The following is a 24412-nucleotide window of genomic DNA, read 5'->3' on the forward strand; positions in this document are numbered from 1 at the left end:
CATTTGCTGCCCCTACTGACCTCCTCTTTGTGCTGTGTCAATACCAAAGACAGGCGAGTCCCCAATGTACAACACCCCCTCACCTCTGTGTTCTCCCCTTTGCTAGTGCCCTACCCTCTGCCTAGAAGGTCCCTGTCCCTCCCCATCCATGTGACTGCCGGCAAACATCTCCACCGCCAGCACTCTCTCCCCTAGACTGGGCTAGCTCTCCAGCTCTGTAAGCCCTCCAGTGACCGATGCTTCTGTGTCACGTCACATGCACATTTGCTAGCCCTCGGTGGCAGTGATCTGTTAATTAAGCCAAACCAGGGGCTCCGTGAGGGCTCAACTGTGGCTGATTCACCTCTAAATGACTGAGCCCAGCACAGTCCCTTCAGCACCGTGGGAATCAAGAGAAATACATACAGATGGAAGACAGAACTTATAACGCAGCCACAGGAGAACAAGAAAATAGGCACAGCGTGCCCCCTGCCTAGCGTGAGCAGTGAGCCAGCCACATGGGGAGGCAGGAGAGAGGCTGACTTAAACCCACGTGACAAGCTGGCAAAAAATTCCAGAAACCACGCAAAGGCTATTTGAAATCCAGATACACATATGCTATCACTAATGATAGGTCTTAAGTGTAGATTAACACAATTTTAGATTCTGCCAGTGAAACGTGAAGCCACTGGGATTGACAAGCATCTAACAATTAAGCATATGAAGTTATTTAGAATAATGTATATCTAGTGAGAGCAAAAAAAATATTTTTGGTGTCACGAAAACATTAAAATAGAAAATAATTATTTAAAATAATTCTCTTCAATAAATCCTTTTTAAATTTCTATTTTCATAAATATTTTATAGTATACAAAATATATTAGTCCACTTCATAAATAAATAAGTATACATATTTAAATTATCTCAGTTCAGAAATTTTTCCCAGAAAGGCTACAAGATCAAAAACATTTGAAGACTACCAGCCCAAAGGTTATGGATTTATAAACTATGGAATCAGAAAGTCATGGCTTTTGTCTCAGCTCTTCCCCTAGTATCTGTGCAATCTGCCCTACTCCCTGGACCCTCTACTTAATGTTGGTGAAATGGGGATAATAATAATACCCCATTTACTATCTATCTGTTAGGATTGTTTGCACAATGCCTGGTCCATAGCAAGCACCCCCATAAATACCAGTCAATTTTATTATTTTTTTAAATCCAGTATAGTTAACATACAGTGTCATATTAGTTTCAGCTCTATAATACAGTGATTCAACACCCACCCAACACTTCACACACCCAACAAGTGTACTCCTTAATCCCCACCACCTATTTCACCCACCCATCCCCTTATCCACCTCCCCTCTGGTGACCATCAGTTTGTTCTCTATAATTAAAGGTATGCTTTCTGGTTTGGTTCTCTTCTTTGTTCATTTGTTCCTTAAATTCCACATATGAGTTAAATCATATGGTATTTGTCTTTGAGTGCATTTCAAGATCCATCCATGTTGTTGCAGAATGACAAGATTTCATTCTTTGTTATAGTTTAATAATCCATCGTGTAAATATGTATATGTGCGTGTGTGTATATATATATATACACATATATGTGTATGTATGTGTGTAAATACACACACACACACCACTTCTTCTTTATCCACTCATCCATCAATGGACACTTGGGCCGCTTCTGTAATTTGGCTATTGTAAATAATCCTGCAATAAAAGTAGGGGTGCATAGGTCTTTTTAATTTTTTTTAAAAAAAGGTTTTATTTATTTATTTATGAGAGACACAGAGAGAGATAGAGAGAGACAGAGACACAAGCAGAGGGAGAAGCAGGATCCATGCAAGGAGCCTGATGTGGGACTCGATCCCGGATCTCCAGGATCACGCCCTGGGATGAAGGTGGCACTAAACCACTGAGCCACTCGGGCTGCCCTGCATAGGTTCTTTTTAAATTAGTGTTTATGGATTCTTTGGGTTAATACGTAGTAGTGGAATTATGGGATCATATGATGATTTTAAATTTTTTTAGTAATCTCCATAGTGTTCACAGTGGCTGCACCAGTTTCCATTTCCACCAACAGTGCATGAGGGTTCCTTTTTCTCCACATCCTCATCACTTATTGTTTCTTGTGTTTTTTATTTTAGCCATTCTGACAGGTGTGAGGTGATGCCTCATTGCGACTTTGATTTTTTGTGTGTGTGTGACTTTGATTTACATTTCCCTGATGATGAATGATGTTGAGCACCTTTTCATGTGTCTGCAGCCATCTATCTGTATGTCGTCTTTGGAAAAAATGTCTTTTCATGTCTTTTGACCTTTTTTAATTGGATTATTTGTTTTGGGGGTGTTGAGTTGTATGACTTCTTTATATATTTTGGATACCAACCCTTTATCAGATAATGTCATATGCAAATATCCTCCCCACTCAGTAAGTAATCTTTTAGTTTTGATGATTGCTTCCTTTACTGTGCAAAAGTCTTTTATTTGATGAAATCTCAAGTTTGTTTTTGGTTTTGTTTCCCTTGCTTCAGGAGACATAACAAGCAAGTTTTTTTCTATGGCCAATGTCAGAGAAATTACTGGCTGTGCTCTCTACTAGGATTGTTATGGTTTCCAGTCTCTCAGTTAGGTCTTTAATCCATGTTGAGTTTATTTTTGTATGTGGTATAATAAGAAGATGTTCCGGTTTTTCCAACAATATTTGTTGAAGAGACTGTCATTTTCCCATTGTACAGTCTTGTCTCCTGTTTTATAGATTAATTGACTTATAAGCATGGGTTTATTTCTGGGCTCTCTACTCTGTTCTATTGATCTATGTGTCTGTTTGTCTGTTTTTGTGCCAGTACCATAGTGTTTTGATTACCACAGCTCTGCAGAATATCTCGAAATCTGGAATTGTGATGCCTCCAGTTTTGTTGTTCTTCTTCAAGATTGCTTTGGCTGTTCAGGGTCTTCTGTGATTCCATACAAATTTTAGGATTGAGTTTTATAGTTATGTGAAGAATGATGTCAGTGTTTTTTTTTTTTAAGATTTTATTTATTCATTCAGGAGAGACAGAGAGAGGCAGAGATATAGGTAGAGGGAGAAGGAGGCTCCCCACGGGGAGCCCAACATGGGACTCAATCCCAGGATCTCAGGATCACACCCTGAGCCAAAAGCAGAGGCCCAACCACTGAGCCACCCACACATCCCAAATGAGATTGTTTCTTTCTTTTTCTGATTATTAGTGTATGGAAATGCAACAGATTTCTGTATATTGATTTTGTATCCTGTGACCTTACTAAATTCATTTATCAGTACTAGTTGTTTTTTGGTGGAATCTGTAGGGTTTTCTATATATAGTATTAGGTCATCTGCAAATAGTGAAAGTTTTACTTCCTCCTTACCAACTTGGATGCACTTTCTTTCTTTTTGTTGCCTAATTGCTGTGGTTACGGCTTCTAGTACTGTGTTGAATAAAAGTGGTGAGAGAGGATATTCTTGTCTTGTTCCCAATCTTAGGGACAAGCTCTCAGTTTTTCACCAATGAATATCATGGAACTGTGGGTTTTTCATGTGATGTAACTGTGGGCTTAATTAACGTTGAGGTATCTTCTCTCTAACCCTACTATCTTGAGGATTTTTATCATGAATAGATGTTGTACTTTGTCAAATGCTTTTTTTGCATCTATTGAAATAATCATATGGTTTTCATCCTTTTCTCTTGTTGATGTGATGTATCACATTGATTGATTTGTGAATATTGAACACCCTTGCATCCCAGGAATAAATCCAACTTGATCATGGTAAATGATTTCTTTAATGTATTGTTAGATTTGGTTTCCTAGTATTTTGTTGAGGATTTTTGCATCCATGCTCATCAAAGATATTGGTTGGCATGTACTTTTCTTTTTTGGTAGTGTCTTTATCTTGTTTTGGTATCAGGGTAATGCTGACCTCATAGAATGAAATCTGGATGCTTTCCTTCTTCAATTTTTTTAGAATACTTTCAGAAATATAGGTATGCTCTTTTTTATTTTTTTTTAATTTTTGTTTATTTATGATAGTCACACAGAGAGAGAGAGAGGCAGAGACACAGGCAGAAGGAGAAGCAGGCTCCATGCACCGGGAGCCCGACGTGGGACTCGATCCCGGGTCTCCAGGATCGCGCCCTGGGCCAAAGGCGGGCGCCAAACCGCTGCGCCACCCAGGGATCCCTGAACTCTTTTTTTAAATGTTTGATAGAATTCACCTGTGAGGGGCAGCCCCGGTGGCGCAGCGGTTTAGTGCCGCCTGCAGCCCAAGGCGTGATCCTGGAGACCCGGGATCGAGTCCCGCATCGAGCTTCCTGCATGGGGCCTGCTTCTCCCTGTGCCTATGTCTCTGCCTCTCTCTCTCTCTCTAAATGAATAAATAAATAAAATCTTAAAAAAAAAAAAAAGAATTCACCTGTGAGGCCATGTGGTCTTGGACTTTTGTTTGTTGAGAGGTGTTTGATTACTGATTCAATTTCACTGTGATAATTGGCATGTTCTATGTCTTCCTGATTTTCTATTTCTTCCTGATTCTGTTTTGGGATGTTCTATATTTCTAGGAATTGATCCATTTCTCCTAGGTTATTTGTTGGCATATGATTTGTCATAATATTCTCTTATAAACCTTTGTATTTCTGTGGTGTTGGTTGTTATTTCTTTTTATGATTTGATTTTAGCTCTTTTTTTTTTTGGATGAGTGTAACTAAACGTTTATCAATTTTTGTGATCTTTTAAAAAAACCAACTCTTGATTTCATTGATCTGTTCTAATGTTCTTTCTAGTTTCTATATTATGTATTGCTGCTCTAATCATTATTACTTCCTACTGCTAGTTTTGGATTTTGTTGTTCTTTTTCTAGTTCCATTAAGTCTATAGGTGTAAGGTTATTTGATATTTTTCTTCCTTCTGAGGTTGGCCTGTATAGCTAAAACCTTACTTTTTATTTTTTTTTAATTTTTATTTATTCATGATAGTCACGGGGGGGGAGAGGGGCAGAGACACAGGCAGAGGGAGAAGCAGGCCCCATGCACTGGGAGCCCGACGTGGGATTCGATCCTGGGTCTCCAGGATCGCGCCCTGGGCCAAAGGCAGGCGCCAAACCGCTGTGCCACCCAGGGATCCCCGCTACGCCACCCAGGGATCCCAAAACCTTACTTTTTAGAACCACTTTTTGCTGTATCCCAAAGGTTTCAGACTGTTGTTTTCACTTATTTCCATGTATTTGTTTTATTTCCTCCTTGATTTCATGGTTGAACCATTCATTGTTTAGTAGTACATTATATAACCTCCATGTGTTTGTGGTGTTTCCAGATTTTTTTCTTGTGGTTGGTTACTAGTTTCATAGCATTGTGGTCAGAAAAGATGCACAGTATGACTTTGATCTTTCTGAATTTGCTGAGGCTTGTCTTGTGGCCTAATATGTGATCTATTCTAGAGAATGTTCCATGTGCACTTGAAAGAATGTGTATTCTGCTGTTTTAGGATGAATATATCTGTTAGATCCATCTGGTCCAATGTGTCATTCAAAGTCACTGTTTCCTTGATGACTTTCTGTTTGAATAATGTATCCATCAGTGTAAGTGGGGTATTATAGTCCCCTGCTATTATCTTTCTATCGATTACTTCCCTTATGTTTGTTACTAGCTGCTTTGTGTATTTGGGTGTTCCCATGTTGGGTGCATAAATATTTATAATTGTTATATCTTCTTGTTGGATTAGTCCCTTTGTGATTATTGAATGTCCTTCTTTGTCTCTTGTTACAGTCCATTTTTTAAAGTCTATTTTGTCAGATACAAGTATTGCTATTCTGGCTTGTTTTTCACTTCCATCTGCATGATACATGCTTTTTCATCCCTTCACTTGCAATCTGCATGTGCCTCTATGTCTGAAATGAGTCTCTTGCAGGCAGCATATAGATGGGTTTTGCTTTTTTATCCATTCCCTCACTCTGTCTTTTCACTGGAGTATTTAGTCCATTTACATTTAAAGTAATTATTGATAGGTGTACTAATTGGCCATTTTATTACTTGCTTTATGGTTGGTTTTGTAGTTCTCCTCTGTTCCTTTCTTGCTCTCTTCTCACATGGTTTGTTGGCTTTCTGTAGTGATATACTTGGATTCCTTTCTCTTTATGTTTTGCATATGTATTCTGGTTTTTGATTTGTGGTTACCATTAGGTTTATAAATAACATCTGCATATAGCAGTCTAATTTAAGTTGGTCACTTTAGTTTGAACTCACTCTTTACTCCTATCCCCCCACCCTCACATTTCAGGTATATAGTGTCATACTTTACATCTTTTATTTTGTGAGCCCCTTGACTGATACTCATGAATAACTTATTTTTACTGCTTTTATGGTTCTTTTTTTTCTTGCTCCTTATGGTCTTTTCTGTCCACTCAGCAAATCCCCTTTAACATTTTCTGTAGGACTGGCTTAGTTGTCATAAATTTCTTTAACTTTTGTTTTTCCAGGAAACTCTTTATCTCTCCTTCTTCTGAATGATAGCCTTGCTGGATATAGTATTCTTGGCTGCAATTTTTTTTTCCTTTCAGTACTTTGAATATATCATGCCACTCCCTTTTGGCCTGCAACCTTTCTACTAAAAAATCAGCTAGTATCCTTATGGGTTTTCTTATATGTAACCGTTTTCTCTTGCTGTTGTTAAAATTCTCTTTTCAGTGCCTGGTTGGCTCAGTTAAAAGAATCAGACTCTTGATTTTGGCACAAGTCCTGATCTCAGGGTAGTGGTCAGGCTCTACATTGAGCATGCTACCTGCTTAAAATTCTCTCTTCCTCTGCCCTTCCCCTCCTGCTCACATGCTGTCTCTAAAATATAATTAAATAAAATTCTCTATCATTATTCTTCACCATATATTCTGTGTCTTGGTGTGGACCTCCTTGTTTTGATTTTGTTGGGGTCCCTCTGTGCCTCTTGGATCTTGATTTCTGTTTCCTTCCCCAGATTTGGGAAGTTTTCAGCTGTAATTTCTTCAAGTAAATTCTCTGCTCCCTTTTTTCTTCTCTTTCTAGCTCCCTAGAATGCAAATGTTATTATCTTTGATGGTAACACTGAGTTCCCTATGTCTCTTTTCATTTTTATTCTCTCTCTTGTTCATTTTCTCCTGTTGATTGCTTTCCATTATCCTGTCCTCCAGATTGTCGATCCATTCTGCTTCCTCTAGTCTATGTATTACCTCTATATATTTTTAATTTCATTTATTGGGTTCTTCATTTCTGATTGGTTGTTTTCTGTCTCTTTGTTGAAGATATCACTGAGGTCCTCCACTCTTTTCACCAGTCCACTGAGTATCTATGACCATTACTTCAAATTCTACACCCGAGATATTGCTCTTCATTTTTGTTTAGGTCTTTCATTTGGAACACATTCCTCTCTCCTCTCATTTTGTCTAACCCTCTGTGTTGAAAAAGTCAGCAAGGCCTCCTGCTCTTGAAAGTAGTGGCCTTATGAAGAGGTCCTATAGTGCCCTACAGTGTCCCCTGTTCACCAGAACCTGGCGCTTCAGGAGCATCTCTATGTGTGTGTTGTGTGTGAACTACTGTTGTGGATGAACTGCTTTTTGCCTTCAGCCCAGTGGTCTGCAACGACTCTCTTTGCCTGCTGTGGGCAGGGTTTGGTCCCTATGGTGTTAGCCAATCTGGGCCTGCCTTGGGCTTGAGTTGAGTCAGACCAGGCATTTGCCAGAGATGCAGTAGCATCAAGCTGCAGGTGTTTTTCCTGTGTTGTTCCTTAGGAAGCTTTTGTTGGTGGGTGGGGCCTGTAGTCAGACCAGATATCTGCCCCTAGCATACTGCTGGGGCTGCAGTTCGGGTATGTGTTATCATCCCCTTTCCCCAGGAAAGGAATCCCTTTTGACTAGTGCTGGTCCCTTCTAGGGCTGCTTGCATACTTCCGGGCTTGTGGCACCACTTTGGCTGGGCTCTGGCCAAGATCATATTGGAGGGGGTTGATCAGCAGGAGAACTTGGTGCAGGCCCCTTGGTTTTAGGAAGATTTATGCAAGTTTGCTGTGAGTAGGAACCTGGAGTGGAGGCCTGGCTGAAAGGGGCATGTCTTCAGGAGAACCTAGGAATGGTTGCACTGTTAACAAGTTAGGTAGCATGTGTGGGCACTGTGCTTGTTCCCTCAGGTGTCTGTGTCTAGGCTGCGGAGCAGGGGAGGGAAATGGTGCCTACATGTTCCTTTGTTCTTGTAAGAGTCTCCCAATAATCTCTGTCCCTTCAGCACATGCTCTGAAATTAGTAAACCTCCCTCCCATATACTCCAGGCATTTTTCAAACTGCTGCTTCTATGCTGTATCTCCATGGGATGAGGTAAGCTTAGGGTCCTCCTCCTCCTCCATATTCCACAGAAGTCCCAATCAATTTAAATTAGGACTGTCAATGTGTCACTCAGACATCCCTTTGGGAAAATTGGGGTCATACATTCAGGCCAGGATTGCTAGACTGACCAAAGCGTTGTCAATTAACCAGTTTACTTAATCGTTTCATCATATTAATAATGCTTCTCCATTTGTGCAGTGTGTACCAATATGCTCCATATGAGCCACTGGATTAAGTACTGAGGAATTGGTCGTTAAAAAAAGGAAAGAAATAAATAAGAACAGTGCCCCTGCACTTGAAAACCTCAGGGTCTGCTGGGATGACAGATACACCATGAACACATGGGGAAAGCTAGGAGAGCATGGTAGAAGGGCACTTACCACTGTCCCCGAAAGAGAAATATCCCTTATTGAGCACACTAGGTCTGTCTTCAAACTTCTCAAGACCCTCATCCTCTTTACAGATAGGAAATTGAGAGGTAGGTAGTTTCTCCAGTCCTATAAGTATCTTAGTGGCTGGTATTCAAATTCACATATTTTGACTACTCATGCTCTTCACAGAAATCCATGCCACCCAACCTCAGGGCATTTGTCTGAGCTGTGGAGGTGGTGGTTGGGATAACACAGCCTCTTCTCCTGACCCACTTTAACCCTGGGATGCAGTCATGGAGGAGGAAGGTGACACACAAGCCTGCTGTCTGAGTTGTCCTCATGCCTGTGTTTCCCATATGTCTGTCTTCCCTCAGCACCCAAATCAGCAGTCTTAGAAGAAATGCTTCACAACTTAGATTTCTGTGACATTCTGGTGCTTGGAGGGGACCTGGACCCAAGACAGGAGTGCTTGGAGCTCAACCACAGTGAGCTCCATCAGCGACACCTGGATGCCACCAACTCCACAGCAGGCTACTCCATCTACGGTGAGACCACAATGTGCCGCATAACCTGGTGCTCTCCTCTCAGAGTGCCCTCATGCTGGAGTCATGAGTATGATGGTGCTCTGTCACCTGTGGAGAAGGGGTCAGAGTAGGGATCCTTGACCTCAGAGCATGAACTTCTAGCCTCTCCGTCACTGAGCTACTCCAGCATCTTGAGGACCTCTTCTGTAGAAAGTAGGTGCATGCTTTCTCTTATACTGTTTGACCTCAGCAAATTTCATAGCAGCATTTGACAGACTGAGGCCATTCTGGTCAGAGCCTAATGTATTTCAAAATCCTGTGGGTCAGTTCAATTGGCTCCTTCTGTGTCCATACATTTGTCTGCCCCTAAACAACATTTCAAGTTCTTACCCTAGACAAATTCAAGAGAACTGCAAGTCCCAGCAGCCACATCCTACCTCCCCCATCTTCTACCTTCTTATGACAGGGATGGTCTCTTGGCACAGGTGTGGGCTCCATGAGCCGCTATGAACAGGTACTGCATCACATCCGCTACCGCAACTGGCATCCAGCTTCCCTTGAGTCTCGGCGGTTCAGAATCAAGTGCTCAGAACTGAACGGGCGTTATACCAGCAATGAGTTCAACCTGGAGGTGAGTGGGTCCTGCCATCATTAGGGAATTTCAGAGTTATCACTTGTTCCTTGTTTTGGCCCACCTGCCACTCCTGGTCAGCAGCACCTCTCCTTGCTCTTCCTAGGTCAGCATCCTCCATGAGGCCAGAGTCTCAGACAAGGAGCACGTCAACCACCTTATTGTGCAGCCTCCCTTCCTGCAGTCTGTCCACCACCCTGAGTCCCAGAGTAGCATCCAGCGCAGTTCAGGTAGGTGGCCTGGGAGGAAGGACCTCAGGATATCAGGCAGTCATTGTGATTCAAGACCATCCACTAACAGGTATGGTGCAGCAGCCATAGGTGCCCAGAAATGAAAGAGGAACCCAGGACTGGAAAAGATGTGGGTCCTGCCTCTGAGATATTCACAGACTCAGTAGAGGGCTAGTCAGGGAAAGATTCACTATCTAGCATAACAGAGGTCAGTACAAAGGGCTACGGTGAAGTCTTCCAAGTCCTTTGAGGCCTCAGAACCACTTTCTCTGAGCCTCTTCATATGCAAGTGCACACATGGGCGCGCGCACACACACACACCTGCACACCTTACTTCAGTTCCAGTCTTGCCATTTGTATTACTGTCTGGTGAGCACTGTGTTAGTCCCTGTGAAATTCCACAGTGCCTGGCTCTCAGTGGAAGGCGCCCTAGAATTTGAGGGGGAAAGCAAAAGATAGAAGAGAACTTACATCAATCATTTGCTTTATTCCTCACAATTACCCATGGGGTGAGAATTATTCAATCCATTATAGAGATGAAGAAAATGAAGCCCATACAGAGTAAGGTGCTGGCTCAGAGTTCCACAACTGAGAAGCAGTAGGGCAGGTTTTAGCCTGCACGTGGATGTTTCATTCATACTCCATCCCAAGACTGAGCTAGTCCTTCCGTTCACCACATCATGTGGATTCCTTCCTCGTTCCAGTGGTCCCAAGCATCGCCACAGTGGTCATCATCATCTCCGTATGCATGCTGGTGTTTGTCGTGGCCATGGGCGTGTACCGGGTCCGGATTGCCCACCAGCACTTCACCCAAGAGACGGAGGCTGCCAAGGAGGCGGAGATGGATTGGGACGACTCTGCGCTCACTATTACAGTCAACCCCATGGAGGTGATCCTCATATAGGGGCTGGGATCTTGGGGCAGGAGGCTTCCCCTCCATCAGCTCCATCTTCCCTGTGCTGGCAGCCCTGCCCCAACTAGCCCAGCCCCACTGACCCTTGCCTTCTCTGAGCACCTTCAGCCCACTCCACCTGCATGGACCATACTCTCCCACCAGCTGCATTCAGTGCTTAAAAATGTGTGAATTGCTCTCACCCTACAAGCAGAACCAGACATTTCTTAAGGCACACAGCCATGTGGTGTCTATCCCTTGCCTCCCCCATAGTATTTAACTCAGAGCTGACTAACACTTAAAGACTCAGTATTGAATTTTTGATTAACAGTGTAAATTAGATGGCTTTGCTCCGTGCTGCCTACAGAGCTCACTTAAAGGCTCAGAATAGGTTAAAACAAAAATACAACAGCAATAGCTGCCCTTCATAGAGCCCCTCATCATGCCAGACACTGCACAGGGTGTTCTGTATACACCATCCCACTTCCCAAGGTAGGAACCAACTCCGAGAGAAAGTCAAAGTGCTCAAACTTATATAGCTGATAATGGCAGTGCCAATATTCAACTCAAGGTTGCCAGACCCTAATGTCATATTCAGTTAGCCAGCAACCTCCAACATCCACCCATGAGGGTCTAAGGCCCAGGTCTGGACATATGAATATCTAAGTACCCTGCGGGCTGCCCATGGGTCCTGGGTGGTGGTAGAGGCGGGACTAGAAAAGCAGGGGAAGATCAACAGTCACTGAGGAATGAAGATTGTCCCAGCTGGGTCCCCAAGATCCTCCTGAGTTGGCCTCATGCTCCAGTTTCATAGCCAGCAGGCTGATGCTCAGCTTCCTTCTCCTAGCATAGGTTGTACATAGAATGCTGTGTGTACTAGTTGGGGACACCAGCATTTCCACCTCAGAGAACTTGAGCCTCAGCTGTGGGAAACAAGCCCCTGTGCCTGGATCAGAGTCCTGGCAGGAGTGTTCTCACTGAGGGGCTAACCTGCTAATGCCAGCCATCAGTGAAGCATGAGTAGGGAGAGCCATTGAGGCTGGAGTGTTCAGGAAAGATTTCCCACAGGAGGTTAGCCTAAGGAAGGCTTTGAAGAATGGGTTAGGGTGGGGGTGGGGTAAGGTAGAAAAGAAGCTGCTCCAGGGAGGGGATGCAACCACACAAGGGCACTTGCATCTTACGGCTGTTTCATTACCTTAAAACATAAATCCAGAACTAAGATTTTGCTAGAATCACCAAAAACCTAGCTGGGGGTAGGACAGGAATAGAACTGGAAAAGATGGTGAGGGGGGAGGCATGGAAAATGAGGACCATGAACTTTGTCCTTCCCAGAGGAATATTTCTGAGGAGCAACACACCTGAGTCTTGGCTTAGAAGACCTTCTGCTCCCAGCAAATATAATCTCACCTGGAAATGGGCTGTAAGTGTAAATGCCATGCTCTTACTGAGAAGCAAACACCTAAGACTTAGCTCCATACAGACAGGTGCCAGGAACGCCAGAAAGCAAACGGCTCATTCAGTGATGGAAGGGACTGGCTTTGATATCTTGTGTTTAAAACCCACCATTTACCTTGAGTCCAGGTCTTGGAATTCACTATTTCTTCTTCGTCCTTAGCCCTCTGATTTGCCTTTCACCAGAGGACCTCACATCCAGGACGCCTGTCCCCAGGCCCATGGGTTTAACATGAAGGAAAAGGAATTCAAAGGGCCTGAAATGTTCCCTTAGTGGAGGGAGAAACATGTAAGTTCCAAAGTGGGTTCTGCTCAACCCCTGATGAGCATGTCCCTTTTCTCCCCGACATCCAGAAACATGAAGAACCAGGGCGTGGGGAAGAGGAGACTGAGGAGGAGGAGGAAGAAGTGGAGGAAGACATGAGCTCCAGCAGCAGTGACTCAGAGGACAGCGAAGAGGAAGAGGAGGAGGAAGGGATGGGCAAGGGCAGACATGGGCAGAGTGGAGCCAGGCAAGCCCAGCTGGAGTGGGACGACTCTGCCCTGCCCTACTAGTGCCCAGCTGTCTGTGCCCACCCAGTGTCCCTTTTGTAAGCCCCACCTGATATACGCCTGAGTCTATCACCTGTCGCCTCTGATTTCTATGACAAGTCTGGGCAGGCCTTCCCCAGCGTCCTGGAAGTCACCCTTTATTCCTTGGGTACTCCCTAGGGAGGGTCCAAGAAGCCCAGGGTCATCATTAGTGGAGACTTCAGGGTGGACTTTGCCCTGTAGCCCCTACTTCTGCCCTGGACTCACCTAGCATCCTGTCAGCCAATCTGCAGAATTCTGCCTTTGTTCTTCTTTGCAAGGAAAAAGTCAGCCTTTATGTCACTCACCTCCCCCGGGCTCCCTGTGCCCAGGGCCCTTGGGTTCCAGCTCACTGTGCGTGCACCTGACCCCGTCTCCCCTTCCACACAGACCAGCAGGTTCTTCTCACCTGACTTTTCAGGTGGGTTCACGTGGGCGAGGTGGTCAGACTTCACACGTAAGAGGTCTTCAGTCCTTAATACTCTAAAAGAAAGTCTTTGTTGAGGCAGATTTAACATATAGGGAAAGGTTCACATGCACGCACACCCACATGCACACATTCGCTCTCCCCAGTTTGGAGAGCCTTTCCCTTTGTCCTTTCTGAGGTCACATAAGGTTAGATGAAAAGTCCAAAACCAAGACTAGGTCTTTGGCCACAGCAGGGCCTGGGCCCCAGCCAAAGCTCTCTGTCAACCAGGCTGCCACCACATGACATCACAGGAACCAGCAAGCACTCTGCAGAGGTACTGCCTCAAGCAACAGTGTGACAAGCCTGCAGCCAGAGACCAGAAGGAAGGGCTAATAGGATGAGCAGCTGGGCACTATGGTGGGCACAGATCTGGGAGATGGGGGTGGCTGGGGTCTTCCCAGCCAGAGGGAAGCCAGAGGTGGACAAGGCTCTCAGCATCTAGTCTGAGGGTCCCTCATCACCTGTTTCACACTGTTTTGCCTTCTGAGCAAATTCATCCCTCTCCGATGTATTAGAACCAGCATGAACTGCACCAAATCTAAAATGAAAGTTTGGAGATTTGAATGTTAGGAATTAGGAGCATATCTGTGATAGTAACAGCTGCTGCTGTATTCTTCTAAAAGGAGCAGTGCTTTGGGTGGAGGGCAAATATATCTGAAAATCTAATTTTTTTCTTCTTGTTTCAATAAAATCTTTTCCACCTCCATCCTAACATGGACACCTTGTAAGGAGAGAACAGTTGCTATAGTAACTTGTCTGTGCTCTTTTGTGACCAGAGATTAGCAGGCAAAAACAGGGCCATTCTAGGACTTCCACAAGGCTCTGAGACCGTCTTTGTTTTGAATGTACAAAGGATAAAGCCAGAGACAATCTGTCCCTGTCCTCCCACCCTCCCCCTGTTGTTCATCCCATACTGGCAGAGGCACAGAGCTGGCCCCTAGTCACAGGGGCATTCAGGTTCAAAAGTAAGTTGAGAATCTGTTCATTCTACTCACCATGTCACTAAAATAGAGTTTAAGGGGGACCATCATGAATGACCTCTAGTTTGAGCTCCACCCAACGAGGATCCATGAGAGGCCCCTGCAAGCTTCTGATTGAAGAAAATTACCTGATGCAGCTTTTTCCACCATCAAAAGTGATTTTTGCACTCTGTTCCCCCCCTTTGAGCCTCACCATAACTCTGTCAGGGAGTTGGGACACCTATTGTCAGGCCTATTTTGAGTAAACTGAAGTTCATAGCTTCAGCATCTTGTTCAGAGTCACTCAGAGGTAGAGACAAGACCAGACTTCCCACCTGCCACTCTTGGTCCAGTGCCCATAACCCTGCTTCTACTTATATTTATGCAGCTCACAAGCATTGTTGAGGACCTACTATGTGCTAAGCACTCAACCAGCAGCCCTAGGAGATGCTAAAGCTGAGTAAGATTGGGTGAATTCTCCCAAGCAAAATGCTCTATCAGGTTGTGTCTGCACAGCTACAAGGAGAAAATCTCTAACACTGCTTAGTCTCCATAATCCCTTTCATTAAATAAAAGATTCTCCAGTTGGGCATTTAGGAGCTAACAGAATTCTATCAAAATTATGGCAGTAAAAACCAAATTTATGGTTTTTCAATTTTTTTTGTTATTCGTAAGATAAAATTTGATGTTGCAAGTTTTTAAAATTCTAGTTAATATATAGTGTAATTAGTTTCAGGAGTAGAATTTAGTGATTCATCACTTACACCACCTGGTGCTCATCACAACCAGTGCTTTTTCAATCGGATTTACATTTAAAATATCTGAGTCTTTACACAGTCTTTTCAGTTTGGTTGGGGTGAGAAGGGGTTACTCATGCCTTCCGGCTATCTCCAATGGCTGTATCACTTCTGGTTGAGGAAGCTAATTGGGCCCTAATTTAGGGATTATGGGGGCGGAGGGAGCAGGTGAAAGTGGCACTTGGCTAGGGATGCAGAGTTGAATCATTTGTGACTGGATTGATGTAGAGAAACAATGGGAACAACAAGTCAGGACCCTCTCCATCAACTGTTGTGCCAAGTCACACTGTGTGTCAGCTCAAAAGATGAGACACTTGAAATACTGCTGGGTCAATGGGCATTTATCATGTTCCCAAAGCCGTACTCAACAAGGAGTGGTTATATAGAAGTAGCAGAAGCTTCAGAGACCATTCAGGTGAGTAGTAATTTAACTTGCTCTACACCAGATATTCTAATAAAGTGAAAAATGTCATCAATCAGCCCAGCATGTTCCAGGCTCCATATGCTGGTATCCAGGAACCAGAACTCCCAGATGGCCTGTACACCATGCAGCCTCTCATCCAGACATCAGAGGCAGCAGGTGCAGGCTCATATCCCAGAGGAACAGCTGACCAGTTTGGCCACAGGCCAGACCATTGCTTATCTTGCCAAGAGGATGACCAGATTTTGCTCTCTGGAGCTGGGAAAGAGATAGGCTGAAACCTCTCAAGTGACTCAGGTGACAGGGAGGGAGAGGAAGAGGAGGTTGAAATGGAATAGGCCAATACAGACTGAGCTGCCCAATGGAGTAAAGCAATCAACTAGTTGGTCAGCTGTCTTAATAACAAAAGTAATTCTAGTAGGTTAATCAAATGCTTTGAATTTGACCAAGGCCCAAATGTAAGTAGGTAACAAAAATATGATTTCAGGGGATCTTATTTCATTATCATTTTCTTAAATGTTCTCAATCATCCTATCAAGCAGGGTTTAGACTACACAACTCTGCAGGTAGCAATACCTAGTGGACACAGATCCTCCAGGAAGAGGGCTCCTAGTGGGAAGCAATGTCCTCCATGCCGGTACATACAGCAGATGTCAGCAAACTTTATCTGGAAAGAGCCAGATAGTAAATATTTTAGGCTTTGCAGGGCATATGGTCTCTGTTGCAAGTATTCAACTCTGCCACTGTCGCATGAAATAAGCCACAGACAATACATAAATGAATGGATATGGCTATGTTCCAAAAAAAATTATTTATGAATACTAAAAGAGCAGAAATTTGAATTCATATTTTTACATATCATGAAATTTTATTACTCTTTTTCAATTTTTACTTTCAACCATTTAAAATTTTAAAAACTCTTGTGAGCCCATGGGCCATACAAAACCCAGCAGCCTGCCTGATTTGGCCTTGGGTCACAGTTTGCATACCTCTACCATACATTCAAGGAAAGCAGCCCTTCTATTTACCAAGAGAAAGTAAATTGCTATCTTAGACCCTTCCTCATCCACCCAGGGGTCTTTGCCTCCAAAATGAACTACAAACAATTCCACGGCCCTTAATTAAGTTTTAAATGTTCATGTCCCAGCAAGAAAATGACAACAAAAAAACACCTGCTACCCGTCAAATTGACTTGAACGCAGATAAGCATTCATCAAGAACTCCAAGCCCTGAGTGCCCAAACTGACTGACCACTGAGTGCTAACCCCCTTGGGCTCAGGGACAACTCCCAGGCACAGCGCCTTCCCAGCATGACTCAGCCCATAATGATTTCTAAGCAGGGGTGTTCATTATCTCAGACTGATTTCCATTTCGGCTCTATTCATACCATTGCTCTAAAAATGATCCTAAAGACTTTTGACTGTTTGAATCAATAGCAACATAATCAGTAGAAAGCCCTACCCAGCACATTTCAAAATTAGCACTCTTCATGGCTCTATAATTCAATATTAGCAAGAGGAAGAAAAGAGGACTTTTTCTTAATCATCCTCTCATTGAAATTAACTAAATCAGTTTTACCAAAAAAAGTGAGGGCATGAGTTTAATTCTTTGAAAGAATTTACAAGTGAAAAGTAGATGGTTTTCAGGTAGGATCATTCTTGGGCCTTTGGGGTATCCACAAAGCCTCCGTGAAATACTCTGGAGGGCTACGGACGGTACAGGATCCTCTATCTGCATCAGACTTTTATCGAGGCTGACAAGCCAAAGCCCTTGGCACAATTTAATTTTCATGTAATCACTTTCTGCTGCCCAGCTGTAGGCAAAGGAAATGAACAGTGAAAGTTTTAAAGTCTACTCCAGCACTTTCATTTCCCTGCCTTTATTTACTTTATTTTATAAATTTATTCTGTACCTACTCTATAGATCTTGCTCCAGTTTTCCTTTTGGCACCAACTACAAAGGGAAGTTGGCTTTACAAGGGCTGTGGACTAGAAGTCACACTTGACTCTATCCCAGGAAGGTACAAAGAGACACAAGAAGTTATCTCCACCAGCACCCCAGAAAGCAATCAGACATTCCCTGGATGCCATTAGTGAACAGATGGGATTCTGTGTTTGCAGCTACGTTCAATGTAATTCAGCAAATCCTTGCTGAGTACCCATGGTGTGCCAGGCCCCGTGCCAGAAATGAGGGAATGGTAGATGAATGAGGTGTGGCCCTGCCCAGGGAAGTCTCTCGGTCTCATGAACTGTTGGCAGGCTTCCTTTGTGAGAGCAGTGGAGACTGATGCAGACAGAAGTTTGGAGTTGGGGGAAGGGAGTAACTTGCTCTGGCAGTTCTCCACCCTAAGTTACATGGCAGGTGTGATTCTGGGAGCCCTCACACACATTGCCAAGGCCAGCGGAGGAGAGCACTAGGGAGGCAGGCAGTGCTTTCCTAGATGTTCCTAATTCTTCCCCAGCCTGACCCAGGTCACTTATGGATGAAAGCAAGTCACCCTGCCCACAAGGTGGATATCACGTGGCTGATGATTGAGAATCCGTGAAACTACAAAGGAAGTTCTTTCGTATGAATGGCAGGCAGGCAGACCTGGAAAGTAAGCCAGATACAGGGGCTGGTATGTGCCAAGTTCAAAGACATGAAAAGCATGACATGAGGGAAGACCTCTGAGGCCTGAAGTCAGAGCTGAGGAGGGAAGAAGGGCTTGACTTTGCTAAGGGCCACAGGACACTGTAGAGCAGAGATTCCCAAGGAGCGCCCTGGACCAGAGCATCAGCTAGGGATGAGTGAGAAATGCAAATACACAAGATCCACCCAAGAGCTACTGCATCAGAAACCACGGGTGGCACCCAGTGGTGTATGTTTCAAGGCTCTCAAATCCTGATGCACTCTAAGGTTTGAAAACCACAGATGTGGAGTATGAGAATAATTTTCACTGGCACTGGGAGGAGATGATTAATAGGATAAGAGAGTCAATTACTAGTGAGAAGAGAAGGAGTCAAAGCAGACCATTCTATGAACCCTGTAGGGCCCTCTAGACTCTAGTCCATACTCCCTGAAGCAGTGATATTTTTTAAAAATATTTTATTTATTCGTGAGACAGAGAGAGAGAGGCAGAGACATAGGCAGAGAGAAAAGCAGGCTCCATGCAGGGAGCCTAATGTGGGACCTGATCCTGGGACTCTAGGATCATGCCCTGGGCTGAAGGCAGACAGTCAACTGCTGAGCCACCCAGGCATCCCTGAAGCAGTGATTTTAAGGAACCTTGGGCCACGTCCCAACTCCACTCCTCTCCTAGGGCATGATCCATCTCCTGCTGGTCTGGCCCCTTTAATCCTAGAGAGACACATAGTCTAGGGGAGGCTGTAGTGAGGCCACCCATCCCTAAGGAGACTGCCTTCCAGATTCCCATATATAAGCAGCCTCCTGAAGGGCCATGTATTAGAGGAAATGATTAAACTGTAGCAGTGTCCTTACATCACCAGGAGAACTGGTCCCCACAGAGCATCTATGCTGTGGAGCCACCAGGGCCTACAGAGAGTGGCGTGGGGTCATCCAAGGACACTGCCAGCTTTACTGTGGTGCTGCGCCTTCTGTAATATGACTGGGTCATGCAGCGTCACAATCCAAACACAAAATTGGATGGAGAATGAATGGCTTTTCTTGGAAGGGCAGTAACTCATTCTGGATGTTACTAAAAGTAGAAAACAAAACCTAAAACAAACCTGCAGCATTCTCTACAGGTGGAATCTGTGTTGGTCTTCAAATCTCTAAGACCTGCAAAGGTACCAGTCTCCACCAATTCCCTTTTCCCCTACCTCCCAGAAGCCAAAGATCTGCCAATTATTGATTTAGGTTTTTGATTCATGGCTTAAACTCTGCAAAGATCTAGAACCTTTCGGGAGAAACAAGTTGACATTCTATCAGTCACACCTACCTGTGGTGCAGAATCTGTCCTCATGTAAGGGTTTCTGAGACTAGGAGTCAGAGAACTGGAACACTGGGCCTTGGAGTGGGAGGAGAGAGGAGGAGTGGGAGGGAGGGGAACCCAGACACATGGCCTTGGAAAGCTGGCACCTGCTGTATAGTTTCTAAGAACCCAGTTCCCTCTTGATCAAAGGCACATTCCTGGTCCTGTCAGCCCTGTCCTAGCTGAGTCCTCCCCCAAATGCCCTCAAGGATACCTCCATGTCTCCAGCCTAGTTTATGGAAGGGTCTTCTGATTAAATGGTCAATCAATCCCCTGAGACCACAGTGACCATATCAAGAACAACCATCTCTAACACATTAGATTGTGCTAAAAAGAACCAACGGTTTGCCAGTTGTTTGTGAGAAGCAAAGGAGAGAGCAGACCCAAGAGGTGAAAGGAAAGTTTCTTCCTGTTCACATCACTTAGGTCCAGAAGAATTTTCTTCTCCAGCCTGGTCTCTGATGCGACATCTCTCTCCCAAGACCTTAAGACAATTTTGTTTCCCTGAAGTTAAGTCACTTATTACAAAGTCCCCTATGGGACAAAAAGACAAGGGATGGGATGGCAGGACGTGGGTGGAGAGGCCTTAGGTAGTTCTGGGAGCAGGATGGGCTCTGTTCTCATTGAGAAGCTTATATCTGTATCCAGTCAGACAGAAGGGTCAGGAGCTCCAATCTAGCCAGAACACCAGGTGGAAAGAAAGAATATGAGGGATATTTATTGGGAAGAATGGGCACAGAGGAGACCCCCAAGATATGTCACTGTGCAAGCCATACTAGTCATTTACATTTGTCAGAAACAGGGGAGGACTGCGTCCCAATATCAGCTAGTCCCTCCCATTTTAAGCCCCAAAGAGGTGCTGCTACGTCTGGACCACTGAGATGATCCATTTCAAGTCAGAGTCCCATTCCATGAGGACTGTCAGTTGCACCCACTGGGGACCCTGACCAGGCACCAGAAAACATGGCTGTGTGAGGCTGTATGGCCCCTCAGCTCTTGCCGCCTCTGCTGTCACAGGCCCTCATCAAGGCAAGAAGTGTCACTCACTTATCACAGCACATAGCCCATAGCATGGGCTTGATAAATGGTGAATTAAACAGAATACCAGAGATCACCTAACCTCAGCAAATGCACAGGATGTGAAAAATTAAGATGCTTCCATAGAAAAAGACTCCTCCATCTTTTCTCTTAGTATATAGGTCAGAATCCTTCATAAAATCAGAGCAAGGAGAAGTAGGAGTATATCTAGGGGCAGGAAAAGAACAAGAATGGAGTTCTTTGGAGAGTGGCCCCTTGCTAGCTCACTAAAAGGTGCCCCTAAGCCCAGAGCAGCTGGAGGGGCACTGGTAAGCCCACCTGCTCCATCCTCAGGTCCTGAGTCACGATGCTGCCCAGGAAGGAGGACGTCCTAATCTGTTAATCGCCCTAGTCTTGTGCTACTCTGCAGCTCCTTTCAGCAGATTTGATGCAGAGATCCATCAAGATGAAGCTCAACCCCCAACAGCCGAAGGAAAAGAGGGCAATAGAGGTGAGAAGAGCCAAAATGCAGGCAGTGTGTATTAATCCCAGGTGACAAAAACATGCCGACTTTAACATCTGTTTGCTTTTATCTTGAAATGAAAATGCATCTCAGCTATCCAGACCTTTTTTTCTGAGCATTTCAGAACATAAATGGGACATACACACACACACACACACACACACACACACACACACACACACACACTCATGGTAAGGGTTCTTTTCCCCAGCAGAAAGAGCTACCAAAGAAAAGAGCCCATAGGTTTTCTCTATTTGCAGAATCAGGGAATCAACTGCAGGTCTCAGCTACTAGAGTCCAGCCTCTTTGAAAAAGGGAGGGGAAGGGCCAGGAGACAGCTGCCTTAGGAAGGGTTCACTGGGGCCTCTGTGAGAAAGGGTTCTGGTTGGGCCTGTGGGTCACAGATAGGAATGTAATGTGCACACCCCTGCAGACAAAAGTCCATCCATCCTGCGCAATGTGGAATATACCCCTTAGCTCCTCCCTTGTCTGCAAAGGAGCCATCAATGTGCAGGATTCAGAAGATGGCATGCACATCTTTGCTTGTAAACTTCAAGTGGTGGAAATAAGGCAAAAGCCTTTTGGAGATTAGGAAGTTAGACTTGATATCCAGGGCTGATCACTCAAAAGGCAAAAAAAGAGATTGACGGGAAAGCTGACTCAGAGTTAGAGAGGGAACAGGTGAGGCTAGAGAAGAGTGACGGAACAGGAACACCCTCACCTGGGAAGCCAGAGCATTGCTCTATACTGAAAGCTGTATCCAAGTTTCAGCAAACTATGGGGAAGCCTGGCCATGTGACCCTGAGGCAATCAAATCAATGCCTCCAAAGTCAGACCTATTCGAAGGTGATTTCATTCTTAATTGAACTAGTCACAATGGATCAATCCACCTGATTGCTTCCAGCCTGACCTCGGTGGCTTCCAAAAAAAAGTTGTTGATGCCCTGAGCTGGACAGCAGAGAAGGAAATTGAAGAAAACCAGCCAGTGAATTTAGAAAAGAAACTGCATGTAGAAGTTGGTTGTTTTCAAAGATATCCATAGGTATTAGAGTTAGGTGTGTTATGTTATCGGCATGGACATTATAATGTCAGAAAGGTAAGATTCAGAATGACTTGGTGGGACATTCACTTGGAAAATTAGTTAATGTGTTAAATATAAGCTATCAGGGAAAAGTAGGCTAAGGGCAGCAATTATGTGCGTCATATGCATAAAATACAGAAATAAGTAAGATATAAAGATGTCAATGGTCCCAACACATTTTCAGTTCCTTAGAAGCACAGGTTTGGGTGTTACACTTTTTCTTACTGTTCTCATTTACTTTTAGCTCTCAGAGCACTGGGAACAGTGCCTGGCACATAGTAGGAGTTTAGTAAGCATTGGAAAATGGAAGGTCCAACTTGTCGCTACATGGGACTCAGTACTCACTATACACCCAATTAAGTGAGCCACAGGGAAGCAAGTCAGCCACATCCCCCTCCTAGATCATTACACCTCGGCTGAGGAGAAGCTTGCATGAATTCAAAGATTCAGAACAATGTCCAGCTGGCTGCAGGCACTGGGTCTGGCTCTTGCCGGGATGCTGTACAGAGTGGGCCTATATCACTTAGGACGCTGCACATAGTGGGTCTGTATCACTTAGACCTCATCTGCATAACACCTAACAAGCTATTTCTACAGGGAACAGGACTGAGGGCTCCCCTCCTATTGCTTCTGCCATTTCCTAAACACTTGTGCAATGCTGTGGAGTTGTGCCAACTTCGGGTACAATTCTAGAACTAAATATAATGATTCTGGGCTCAGCCAGTCTCAGAGGTCTAATGATTCTTCTCTCAGCTCTTCCCATCACCCATATCTGGAGATGCCACCTCAACAGGTGGGCCCGTGTATGTATACCTGATACATGTCCACCTCTGAGCTCTTTCAGCTGCCTCAAAAAACTGACTCCTTTTAGTCTAGAAAATGTGTTTATTTGCTAAATATACTAGTGTGTATGATGTGAAACAATGCAAACTTTGGACTATCTTGTTAGACTGTATGCATTTATAGAATTTAATTTCAGGAGAGCACTTTATCATCTTGCTCAATGAATGAGGTTGCCCAATCACAGATGACCAGAGAAAATGCCCCTTCTCCTCCCTACACCTATGAGCCCCTCCCCTGATCTAGTCCCTGCCTAATTGAGCTGTCCTGTCCACTTCAGGCTGATGCAGAGTGAAGGGCGCTGAGAATCTCCATGTATATAAAGATATAGGAAGAAAATAAGAACCACCACAGGAATCTGTTGGGCTTCTTCCCATGACTGTGATTTTATCCATATTTGAGTCACAAACTTTACATTTCTAACAATTAAGATTCTTGCAGTTTCCAAGTAATTTGTTAAATGCCTATTCGACACAGACAGATATTTATTTTCAGCCTTGACTTGTAAATGCCTACAAACTGATTCATGCTGGTGGTCGTTACGACACTTTCTGTGAATTGGTGAATAAATATGATTTTAGAATTTCACAGTAAAGATGACCTCTGAGAGTTTTTATCCTTCAGACTATTTGATGAGGCAAGGTGCCGAGAACTGCTTAGCTGGGTCAACATTCTTTGGAGCTCTATCCTAAATCCTTGCATGGGGAAGAGAGGGGTGTGGGACATGAGGGGTGGTAACATGGCAAGCTGGCCCCCGTCAGGCCTCCCTTAGGGTACCCTGTTACACCCAGAATACAACTCTGCAGCATTGTTACTGGAAACCAGTACAAAGACAAGCCTCCTGTACTTAGTGCCTACAAGTGCTGGAGCCCTTTGTGTCTGGTCTTAATTAATCTTTGGAGCTACGGGCATTGCCAAAGGGCAGATGGGACTGAGCAAAGCTCTGAATCTCTCCCAGCCCATCCCTTCCTGCCCCCTGCATGCTGACCTTCCCTCACACCCAGGTTCCATCTCGCCCCTGCAGCCCACTGAGAATGGGCTCTCCTCCCCACCCATAGCTGGTAGAGCTCCAGAGCACTTCCCTAGGTGGAGTTACAGTTACAGTTGTCTTGCCTTCCTGTTTCATATTGGCCTGACCCAGGGGGTAAGCCTGCCCTTTGGTCAGAGAGAGGGAGGAAAAATCCAGAGAGAAGGAAGAAAAAGCCAAAAACAGTTTCTTAGAAGTGTTGGGGTCATGAAGAGGAGCCACGCTGTACATGACACACAGCCATCACTTATCACAAAAGGCACTGTCATTTGTTCAACTCATTCTGGCTACCCT

At 44.5% G+C, this 24412-nt stretch overlaps 1 protein-coding gene across 1 annotated transcript in view; it reads left to right on the top strand.

Moving 5' to 3' along the window:
- CLSTN2 (calsyntenin 2) overlaps positions 1 to 23679 on the top strand; it is a 483511-nt gene extending 459832 nt beyond the window's left edge. Inside the window, exons 13-17 of the mRNA XM_038571050.1 lie at positions 9090 to 9260; positions 9725 to 9870; positions 9977 to 10100; positions 10805 to 10989; positions 12799 to 23679. Of these exons, the coding sequence (XP_038426978.1) occupies positions 9090 to 9260; positions 9725 to 9870; positions 9977 to 10100; positions 10805 to 10989; positions 12799 to 12999 (827 nt within the window). The 3' untranslated portion in view covers positions 13000 to 23679. The remainder of the gene's footprint in view (positions 1 to 9089; positions 9261 to 9724; positions 9871 to 9976; positions 10101 to 10804; positions 10990 to 12798) is intronic.
- The last annotated feature ends 733 nt before the right edge of the window (positions 23680 to 24412 follow it).

The sequence above is a fragment of the Canis lupus genome, chromosome 23 (assembly GCF_011100685.1).
Source record: "Canis lupus familiaris isolate Mischka breed German Shepherd chromosome 23, alternate assembly UU_Cfam_GSD_1.0, whole genome shotgun sequence".
In the NCBI taxonomy this organism is placed as follows: domain Eukaryota; kingdom Metazoa; phylum Chordata; class Mammalia; order Carnivora; family Canidae; genus Canis; species Canis lupus.